The sequence below is a fragment of the Megascapheus bottae genome, chromosome 14 (genome assembly GCF_031878675.1).
Source record: "Megascapheus bottae isolate mThoBot1 chromosome 14, mThoBot2.hap1, whole genome shotgun sequence".
Classification (NCBI taxonomy): Eukaryota; Metazoa; Chordata; class Mammalia; order Rodentia; family Geomyidae; genus Megascapheus; species Megascapheus bottae.
The window spans coordinates 55,665,146-55,677,273 of NC_143522.1; the positions used below are offsets into that span (position 1 = coordinate 55,665,146).

Below are 12,128 nucleotides of genomic sequence, written 5' to 3' on the forward strand. Positions count from 1 at the left end.
CCGCTCACCGTGACAACCCTCTCTTGCAGGTTGATCCCATCGGGTTTCTGGGAAAGCTGCACCCAAGCCCCTGACTGCTCCATTATAGCCTTCACAGTGGCACCTCCCTTCCCTATTATCAGACCTGCTGTGCTGTTGGGAACTATAATCTTTACCTGTAATTGAAAAAGACACGTATGAATGATACTTCGGCTTTGACGTGCACACACATTACATCATCTCGCTTAGCCTACAGAAAAGCAAAATAACGCTCCTCGGAAGTCAGTGCGAGCCGTGTCTCAGCGATTCCACGACTCTCGACTCGAGTGACTCTGGGCCGGTTGATAATAAGACTAACTCCACACCAATGAAGACTTTTTCTTTTTTTTTTCTTTTTTTTCCCGGGGGAAACACGGTACACTTGCCAAGTCAAAGTGATCAGAGAAGAATGCCTTGTCCAGGGGCATTTGTAAGAAGTCAGCCCGGGTACTGGGGAGGGGCACTCTAATTATGCGTCCGTGGTAATGTATTTATATAGCTCAAGTCAGTTGACCCTTCAGCTAGGTCTTTAAAATACTTTGCTATAAAAGAGATACACGCAGACAGTGCAGGAGTATAAATGCAAAGTTCACAAACATAACAGGAAACTTCTGGCTTAAATCCCTTTGAAACATTATCTTAATGTTCCTGGTTACCTAATAACTTTTGGATTATTCACAGATCCCTCACTTGTCTCATGAGTGTTTTTGGAAATGGAAATCAATAAAATTATTAGTAATACTTTAGATGTTCAGTTGAGCATATAGATATATAACTTTATAATAATTAAAGATGCATTTGTGAGTAATGAAGAAATTTAAATGCTTCAATGGTTCTGGTAAGTGATTTGAGAATGATACTACCTGGATGTCTTGTCTATATCTGTCAAAGGTAAAGTCACTATTCTAATGAAGCAGAACACTTTTTGGTAAACACTTATATTTAAAAAGAGTCCTTGTTCCCATCTTGCCAAAGGAAAATGGAAAAAAAAAAACCCTCATCATATGAAGTGTTATAACATCCGATATAATCATATGAAGTAAAAGTATTATTTGATAATTTAAACTGAATATATAAATTAGCCACAAATTGGCATTTTTATTTATTTAACCACAGTAAAATACTATTAAGAGAAGTATACACTGGTGTGGTATTTTCTGTGACCGCCACCCCCCCAAACTACAAATGACAGATATTAACATTGACGACTACATTATAGTAGCATTAACATTTCTGTGGTTAATACATAGGCGCCTGCTGTGCCAATGACAAAGCACTGACGTGCTTGCTTCTCTTACTGCAGAAAATGGACAGGCTGAAATCATCTGTCAGAATTTCAACAGGAAATTTGGTTGGTTCAGTTGATATATTCTATATTTATTAGTTGCTACCAAAAATCCCCAATAATATGCTTAAAAAACAGGTCTGGATAAGAATGTTTTAAGAAAACACAGTTATACATTTTGAAGATAAGCATAAACATACAATCCAAATTGTAGATTGAGTCTCCTTATGAATAGATTTCAACATTGTACACACAGACACATTATTCCTTTTTTATCATACAGAAAATTACAGTCATAGTAGAATTTTGTTTCATTCAGTTTGTTATAAAAATCATTTCCTTCATTGAAAAAAAAATGACATTTCTGAAAGCATTTCTTAGGAATGATAAATACATAAATACATTCCTGATAAACACTGAGAAGGTGATTGTGTGTGTGTGTGTGTGTGTGTGTGTGTGTGTGTGTGTGTGTGTGAGTCCTGGGGCTTGAACTCAGGACCTTGGTGCTGTCCCTGACCTCTCAATGCTGAAGACTAGTGTTTTCTCACTTGAGCCACAGGCTACTTCTGTCTTTTTCTGAGTATTTTATTGAAGATAAGAGTCTCAAGGACTTTTCTGGATAGGGTGGCACTGAACCACAATTCTCAGATCTCAGACTCCTGAGTAGCTAGGATTCACAGATGTGAGCCTCCAGCACCCAAATAAATAAATAAATTAATATTTAATAAATATATATTTTTAACCTCTGTTAAGTTTTGTTTAATCATAAACTTCTTCTGTGTTGGAAATTATTTGTCTAGAACATATTATTAGGAAGTTAAACCAGGATTACATCGTACCTAACTACCAAGTTGAACACAAACTATCTTTAAACTTTATCCTATGCAATTATTGTGAAAATTTATTTTTAAGTATTTAGTACCTAAACGCTAAAAATTGTTTTTCTGTAAAATTCTCAAAATTAGAACATTTGTAATAAAATAATATTGAAAACATTTATAATCTGGCAAATGATGTATGAAGAAAATAATAATTAACCATGTTTTTTCAAGGATCTATTTAAAAATTATATTAATTTTAAATATCAATGTCAAGCTACTATTGTGCATAATAATAATGCAGGAATACAACAATGACATTAGGTACTATAGGAACTATTCTATAGGTTTATTCTAAAGGGTAATCAAATAAAATAGTTTTATAACATGTACTGCCAGGAACAGATAAAAATAACAATTTCTACCATTTATTACATATTAATCTCATATAATATTTACTATATTCACAAGTTTTATTTCTTTAACTATGACTAGCAGTTGTAAGAACAAATTTGAGTATGGAAGATTAACTTATCTTTAAAAATGTTACATTTTCTGTAATGAGTCTTCTCTTTTCAATATTCAGTAATTTGAAAATGATACATTGTTCAGACATACAGTGCTGACTTACAAACGTAAATACCTTCCAAATAATATCCATCCTTGCAAACTGGAGATTTACATTTCAGCATCATATAAATATATCTCTGTGTGCTTAGTATTATTTGTTGGATTTAGTTTTAACCATATATTTTATGCAAAATGTCAACTGTAGTTGCTGTTATTAAAATATTACTGTTGCCCTAAATTTTACTGGCATGACTGATTTATTCACAAATAACAACAGATTTGTCATATGTAAAAGCAGACATTAAGCTTGTACTTTAATATTTATAATGTGTAAAATTTTCTATCTTAGGTAATAGGCAATTCTGTATAGGATTACTGATCTTAAAGGAAACAAATATAAAAAGCACTCAAATTCTACACGTAGGAAATATGCATAATAAGCTAACCAAGAAATATCTCACCCAATTTTCTCTCTCTCCCTATCTCTCGTTTTTAGTCTGTCCTGGGGATTGAACTCTGGGCCTGAATGCTGTCTCTGGGTTTCTTTTGCTCAAGGCCAGCACTCTGCCAGGGAGCCACAGCACCTCTTCCAGCTTTTCTGAGTAGTTTATTGGAGATCAGAGTCTCTAATACTTTTTCTCCCAGGCTGGCTTTGAACAACGATCCTTACATCTCAGTTTCCTGAGCAGCTAATATTACAGATGGGAGCCACAAACTCCTGGCTCAAAGGTTTTATTTTTTTGGTCTTTTTGATTTTGGAGCGGGGGATCAAAGTTAGAATCTTGCACTTGCTTATTAGGCAAGCTCTTTGTACTGGGCTAAAATCCAGCCCCCAAATTTTACTTCTCATACAAAGATCTACTTTTTTTCATACAAAAATCTACTTTGGCTTGTCCTGTTCTCCTAATGATGTAAAAAGATACATTTAGTAACCCATACAGTAATTAACTTACTGTGTGAACATAGTCACCTAACAGGATAAGTTGAATGTATAGGAAAAAATAATTCATTTGTGCAACACCAAAAAAGAATCTTCATTTTGGGGAGAGGGTCAGGACAGAGGTAAAGAGACATCAGTGTGGAAGGTTAGTAATACTCAAAAAGGAACACTGGTGAAAAGTAGGAAAAAAAGCATGATGACTTACTTAAATAATAATAAGTTTAAGGTAAAACAATCTTTCTTTTTTTTTTTTTTTGCCAGTCCCAGGGCTTGAACTCAGAGCCGGGGCATTGTCCTTGGACATCTTTTGCTCAAGGTCAGCACTCTGCTACTTGAGCCACAGTACATTCTGACTTTTTCTGTATATGTGGTACTGGGGAATCAAACCCAGGGCTTTGTGCATGCTAGTTGATCACATTACCACTAGGCCATGCTCCTGGCCCAGTAAAACAACAATATTCAATTGAAAAATTCTATGACTTGTACTTATTTTTATATGAAATAAACATCAGATAAGTTTGTGATTTATTAATATAACAGATTTACTCTCCCTCATCTGAAATGCTGGGGTTTTACATATTTTTGCAAGAAGTTTTGCATATTTAACTTTTTTACTTTTATTGTTATAAGATTATATGTAGAGTGAGTACAGTTATATGAGAGTATTTTTTTCAGATTGGAAATATTTACTCATGTATAAGATACTGTGGATAAGTCCTGAGCTTGAATATGCAATTTATGTTCTACATAATCCACATACCCATATTATTTTCTCTAACACATACAGTAAGTGGCAGTCAAGAGACAAATATATTACATAAAATAGAATAGGTATAGTCAATCTCTTCTCTTCACAACTATAAAATCACAGTGAATTAGAGTTCCTTTCTGTATTAATGTTCATATTTAATCAGACCTATCAATGTCAATCCTTCCCAGTTGATAGTCTTAGTACATTTCATGGAATTCCCAGATAAGCTTTACCTTTTACTACTGGAGAAAATCTTTAAATAATTATACAAAGGAATTTTAATTCAACATGCCAATTTCTGTGAACAATGCATCCTCATCATTGTCAAAACTCTCAGAACAAACATGAAGTCTCAACTGGGAAATTTCACAGGGTGTGAAGAGTCTAATTGGAAATAAAGCTAACTTAAGACAAAAATAAGACTTCTCCATAATGGAGAGAATTTCTGATTACACTTCTGGCATTTGATTCTAAAGCCAACAAAGAAAATAAGACTTCTCATGTTATTTTAACTGGGTCTTGAATTCAGGGCCTGGTTACTGTTTCTGAGCTTTTGTGCTCAAGGCTATCATTCTACCATTTGAACTATAACTTCATGTCTGGCTTTTTTTGGGGGGGTGGGGAGGTGAGTAGTTTATTGAGGACAAGAGTGTCACAGACTTTCTGGACTGCCTTCAAATGGCGACCTCCGATTCCAGATTTCAGCCTCAATAGTGTGAGATATGGGCATATAGCTTAAATCTAATCCCTAGTAAACAGGATTAATTTATCTTTTACTAAGATACATTCTACACAATCTAATAGTATGAACAAGTTTCCTTTTGCTTTGTGGTCACAACTGAGTGTTTTGTATATTTAACAGTTTTCAATGAAGATGCATACTTTAGTATGAGGGATGTAAATTAACTAGTTGATCTCAGCAAACTACAATTTATTTTTCTTCTTTTAAATTACAGACTATGGGCCGGGAGTTCGGCCTAGTGGTTGAGTGCTTGCCTAGCATGCACGAAGACCCAGGTTCGATTCCTCGGTACCACATACGTAGTAAAAAGCCTGAAGTGGTGCTGAGGCTCAAGTGGTAGAGCTCTAGCCTTGAGGAAGTCCAAGGACAGTGCTCAGGCCCTGAGCTCAAGCCCAGGACTGGCAAAAAAAATAAATAAATAAAATAAATAAAATAAATTACAGACTATATCCAGCAGCTCTTCTACTAATCTGCCTCACCCACTTTACACTTGATAACCAAATGGAAGGCAGCAATGTCTGACATAATAAGTATCAGGCTATCTTGGTTCATATGTCTTTTCTCTCTACTCATCACACATCAGATTAAAGCTGGGGTGTCACCTGTGACTTCTGTTGTTCTGTAGGGATTTACAGTTTACATGATGCTAATTTTTTCTCACTTCTTGCTCAGTCTTGTTTCCTCCTAGTTTGTATACGTTAGTATGAAAAAAATGATTATGAATATAGAATTGGCAGTTTATCAATATGGAGACTGGCCCTGACTTTTTGTGGCCTTTGTCACATTACTGGTTTATCGCCAGTACTGTCTTACACATTGATAAAACTGTGGATGAAAAACTTTTATTTTGGCATTGTAAGAAATAATTCTATTCATAATTCCTCCCACTGAATTATCCAGACTCTGGGAATGTAGATATTCAGTTTTCCAGATGCTCTCACTAACATGCCTTCCTACTTTAATCTGTGACACTAAATTGGAATCATCTGGGATCCTGTATCTGAACTTCAGCTGGTAATTACTGAACATATTTCCTAACAGTTGTCTTTCTGTAGTTCTGTCTTTTTCCTTCTAATTCCATTGATTGAGAGATTATTTGTCCCCAAATTGTTCTTCCCTTCAAGATGCACACATCTTTGTATACTGAAATCTCATGACTGATAATAAGCGGTTTAACTGCAGTGTACTTGTAAAACTTAGAACCCTTTCCCCCCAAAAAGTATCAAGGATTCTCCCCCCGCCATATTTATGATTTTCTTATGATGTTTAATATAACAGATAATTCTTTTTCTTACAAAATGTTATTTTCATGAAAGCCAGTATTTTATTTAACGTTCATTTCTTATTTGCACCTGCTTGTAATTAATAAAATACTTAAAAACAAAAAGTAATGGTAGCTACTCAGGAAGCTGAGATTTGAGGATTATGGTTTGAAGCCAGCCTAGACAAGACAGTCCATGAGATTTTAATTCAATGCAGAGTGCTAGCTTAGAGCAGAAAAGCTCAGAACAGCACCCAGAGCTTGAGTTCAAGCTCCAGGAAGGATACTATAAAACTGTAAATCTATAAAACTAAAAAAATTACTTCAACGATCATTTACCAATCAGACAGTTATGAGGGTCTCTATTTGCAAAGGATAAGTTTGTGTTCCTAAAGCAACAGTAAACTTCTTTATCATACCTAATCACTAAAATCTCAAAGTTACATTACAAATAAACTGCAGAAAATAAATGTGCCGCTTTTTAACCATATAAGAAACCAACTAAAATCCATACCACCTCATGACTCCTAGTCATTTAAAAATTAACTGTTACATGAATGAAATAAAATATATTCTACAATAACAAAATAACTAAGTATATACTATCTACTTGCTTCTAATATCACTGGTATGATATATCTGGCTTGTTATCAAACTTATAGCAAGGCTACTTACTTCATAATATTGTATATTCATATTTGTTTGATCAAATGGTGAAGTCTATCAAATATTAAAATGAGTCATGAAAACGTTTACCAAACTAGTAACTTATAACCTTTCTGATGAATTCCCATTCTATATCTGGCTTCAAGAATTTGTGTTTTTAGCTAAAAGCATATCTGATATGTATGATTAATCATCTTCAGAACTTCTGTGGTGATTGTATCTCATTTCACTTCTTATTCCAACGGACCCCACGTTATTTTTACTTTTCCCCCTGGCTCTATGATAGAGAATGTCAGGAAGAATATTTTCTTTTATGTATCTTTGGAAGTAGACAGAAAATGAATAATAATCCTACAAAGTTTCTAAAGGCAAAAACAAAGTTTTATGTGCTTACTTTTTGACATAACACATTATTTCACTTTACCCCTAAAGCATTACTCAAAACATTATTTGGTGAATGCTGCATATTTTAAAAGTACATTGCATTATATCTCAGGGAGGGATATACTTAGAAATGTGAAATATAGGGCAATCTATGCTTCCTTGGTAGAAAGAAGAGAAGCACAGTAAACTGTTTTGGTTTGTTGAAAAGATAAGCATACCAAAGTGCAGTTAAATAAAAAGAGTAAATCACTAGAGCCAAATAACTTTGGAAAAAACCACTAAAGTTATAATTATCATAAATTGATGATTTCATAATGAAAATTTGGGATGAAATATTAATGATTACAAAATAAGACTATGAAATTGAGTATATATATGTGCATATTTATTATGCTTTCATTTTATTTTTTTAGTGTGCTGGAGTTTGAACAAATAGCTTGAAGTTTTTTGTTCTGACTTATCACTCACTTGGTACTCTAACGCTTGAGCCATGTCTCTAACCATATATTGAGGATACATTTATGGAAGGCCTTTCACTGTCATTGTGTCAAAATATCTGAAATTTAAGACTATTTTTACTATTTATTTCATAAACAAATAAATAAAGTTACTGGTGTTTGAACTTGAAGGTGCTACAACTGGGAGCCATGCTTTTATTGCCCATAATTATTATTTTAAATCACCTCAGATTATCACTTTCACAGTATACTCTAATTACTGAAAGCTTATTATTATTATAATAATAATAATAATAATAATTATTATTATCTTGACAGTCCTGGGCTTGAGCTCAGGGCCTGAGCACCGTCCTTGGAATTTCTCAAGGCTAGAACTCTACCACTTGAGCCACAGCACGACTTCCAGCTTCTTTTTCTATGTTGTGGTACAAAGGAATCGAGCCCAGATCTTTGTGCATGCTAGGCAGGCACTCTATCAGTAGGCCAAACTCCCGGCCCAAAGCTTAAATATTTTAAATATTTAGATTTCTGATATGTCAGCAAAGATTTTCAATTTAATATTGCACACTAAAATTAATAGCCTATTTAACCAAGGCAAAAAACACCTAGACCATAAAAGTCAGGGGCTGTGATAAATGAAGCAGATGACGAAACAAAAAGGGTGCAAGATAGGGATACAAGAAATTCTTATTTGAACTCTTTAACTCTGAAGTGTCTGTCTGTCTGTCTGTCTGTCTGTCTCTCTCTCTCTCTCTTCAAATAAATATACTAGTAGAGGAGGGATTATGGATCTAGAAATCAGAAATACTGTGGGATTTAATAGAGAAAGAGAATGCTAAGCCATAGAATTGGAAGAGGATACTTGGAAAGAAGACAAAACAAAGTGTTGGAATAATGAACATGAAAGTACTCAATTTCTAAAATAATTGAAAATATTTAAAGAAGAGCAACAAAATATACGATTAGGACAACAATACATAAGGGGGATTTAACTTTCTTGTGGCACCTTAGAAATTGTATCATAGTCTTTTATCAAGTCAGGAAGTAATGACAATCTTTAATTTATGCAGTTTGGGAGATTATTCAAAAGTGTATTTTAGCATCATAGTAATAAGGGAAAGTTTTAAAATTACTATCAGAAGTTCTTATCATTAAAAAGATGAAACATTACAAATTTTCTTCTATCATTAGTATGTGAAGTAAATAAATGTATCGAATAACATATAGAGGCTTATAAACTATGTCTACAATTCAACATACTAAGTAATCACAAAACTAACCTCTTTTCAAATATATTGTGTAAAGTTGTTCACTTCTGTTTATTAAATCAGAAAAAATTGTTTTTAGCCCTTATTATTTGATCAAAAGCAAGTTGAAGATGATAATAAAATAGAATCTTTTCTTTATTAAAATATTTTTTAATATTTTACATTTCTCTTCACGAAGAAAAATAACAGCGAAATGAAGCAGTAGTAAAGTGACCTGCACAGCAGTAAGAAAAAACAAAAACAAAAAAAACAAGAAAAAGTAAAAGAGACAAAGTAAAAATTCTTATCTCAAAGATTAAAAAAGGAGAAAAAAATCAAAGCCAACAAGGTCAGAGTTTTTAATGTATACAATGAAATAAACTTAAAACAATTCATGAAACAGGTAGTTACTAAACACCTTAATCTTTAGAAAAGGTAGTCTTAACTGGAAGAGTATGTTAATATATTTCTATTTTTAAGCATGTTTAGAAGAAAAAAATGTTGAAAAAATTGTTACTACCCTATTTATTACTTTACATACTTTCATTGTATGTTATATGCTGGTACATGAAAAGATTTTCACGGATTCAGTTTTGATAAAAGAGAGAGTTGTATGTCATATACAAACTGAGATTGTTATAAATTAATGTACCTTTATCATGGTAAAAAGTATATCCAAAACAAAATACTTCAAAAATTTTTATTTAACTTTTCAAATATAGTTGCCTAAAGTCATCCAATAACTATTAAATTTGAATCTCAACAGGTAATTTTTACAAGTCAGGATTGAAAACTTTTCATATAATAGCTATAGAAGATAAAAAAGGGTTACATACATTATACAGTTCTTTAATTTAGTATAACTTTTATAGACAAAACCACAGTGATTTCCTTTTAGACTGAGTATATACACCCTCTTGCCCCCATATCTCTCTCCTGTGATTATCTTGAAACTCTCACTAACCAATGTCCTAAAATGTGGAAATCAAGGTTTCATGTAGTTCAAAGCCACAGGCAATGTAAGTCAAATCTTCCTATTTCTTTTCTTAAAACATTAAATACACTGCAATTTGAGGTTAGTATGTTTCCATCTTGTATTACATTATTTTGGCTGACTTATTTTTAAAGCACAAATAAAGAGACTACTAATGTATTAATATTTTTTATACTCATCATCTTCATGAATATAAACGTGAAATAGGAACACAAGATTTTATATGGCTATTAAAAATAGGGTCATTTGGCTTGGCACTGGTACCTCACACCTGTAATACTAACCAATCAGGTGTCTGAGATCCAAGGATTGCAGTTTGAAGCCAACGTAACCAAGAAAGTTCATGAGACTCTTATGTCCAATTAACTACCAGAAAAAAAGCTGGAAGCAGAGCTGTGGTTCAAGTTACAGAATGCTGGCCCTGAACAAAAAGGCTCAAGGACAGTGTCCAGGTCCAAAGTTCAAGCCTCAGGACTGGCACACACACAAAAATGCTCATGTTTGTCAGTTAATGTTATTAACTTAAGTTAATAAAGCATAATCACTGTTGTAAGCCACTATACAGATGGTCTTTTACTAGTTTCATCACATAACATTCTGCGGCACTATGATATATTCAAGTACTTTCTGTAAGAACTCAAGTTATTTTCCAAATTCTGCCAATGTGAAAAGTACTTATTTGTTTTAAGTGTACATACTTTATCTTGGTGTGATTAGTGCATTAAATTTTTTATTAAAGAATTCGTTAACATTGCTTTTTACATCATATTTCAAATGACTTATTTAACAAACAAGTATTCAAGGAATTTCTAGATACAATCACTGGCACTTAGATTTTAGAACATAATTAAAATTAGGCTGAGAGTTTCTATGTCATAGATACATTTTATGGAGTAATTTGTAAAAGGCTATAATGATGTAGCACTACTTATAGAAGTATTGTATGAAAATTCTTACTTCCAGTATTCTTGCCAGAATTTTGATTTCTAAAAATGTACATACATGAATTCTCACATTGCTGACATGTGTGTATGTAATAAATCCACACCTCTTATTATCTATTTAGCAAAACAAATACAATTTTCTGATGTTGACTCATTTCCCCGATACTGGTAAGTTTAAGCTGGTTTTTACATATTTATTGGACATTTCAATTTATGTATCTGCCATTACTGTAGTTTTTATTAATTTAATTTGGTGTTGGTCCTGGGGGTTGAACTCAGAGCCTGGGCACTGTCCCTGAGCTGTTTTGCCCAAGGCTAGTTACTCTACCTCTTGAGCCAGAGCTTTACTGTTGGTTTGTTTTGTGTGTGTGGAGCTAAAAGTTTCATATACTTTCTTTTTTGGTTTTGCTTCAAATTATGCTCTCAAATTTTAACTTTCTGAGTAATTAAGATTGCAGGTATGAGTCACTGGTGCCTAATTGTTGGATTATTTTTTAAAAATAAAACAAGAAATTCAGTAGTAGAAATACTAAATATCATATGTGTTCAACATTTTAAAATACCATTACTGTTTACTTACTAATGGTCATTCTTGTATATTAAAATATTAAATATTGATACATTCAGGTATCCTGTCTTGCATTTTAGATTTTCTTTCTACTTAAGAAAGCTAGCATCAATTTTAATTTCACATGTAATTTCATTAAACAGACATAATTTTAATCATGAATGCATTTCAACTTGTGCACATTTTATGAGGTGAACTAAATTTACTTTCAGATGAATAGTGAACTATCAGCATCATATAATTAAATAATACATTTTCTCCAAAAATTAAAATGACTTAGGTATCTTGAACTAGACAGTGTCTAAATATTCTTAAATACTGGTTCGTTTAAAATTGTGACAACTTTTCAAAGCAGACATTACTATTACATTTTACCATGAAAATCTTGGATACCAAAATTAAAGATGTTTCCTTAAATGAGATGACTAGGATGTTGCAAATATTTATTTAGAAGCCACCATTTATGATTTGAGATTCCACTT

At 32.7% G+C, this 12,128-nt stretch overlaps 1 protein-coding gene across 6 annotated transcripts in view; it reads right to left on the bottom strand.

Moving 5' to 3' along the window:
* Nova1 (NOVA alternative splicing regulator 1) overlaps positions 1 to 12,128 on the bottom strand; it is a 134,449-nt gene that overhangs the window by 6,378 nt on the left and 115,943 nt on the right. For all 6 annotated transcript variants that reach the window (XM_090345325.1, XM_090345327.1, XM_090345326.1 and 3 more), the window contains one exon: positions 1 to 155. This exon is cut by the window's left edge. In XM_090345325.1, coding sequence (XP_090201451.1) covers positions 1 to 155 — 155 coding nt within the window. The remainder of the gene's footprint in view (positions 156 to 12,128) is intronic.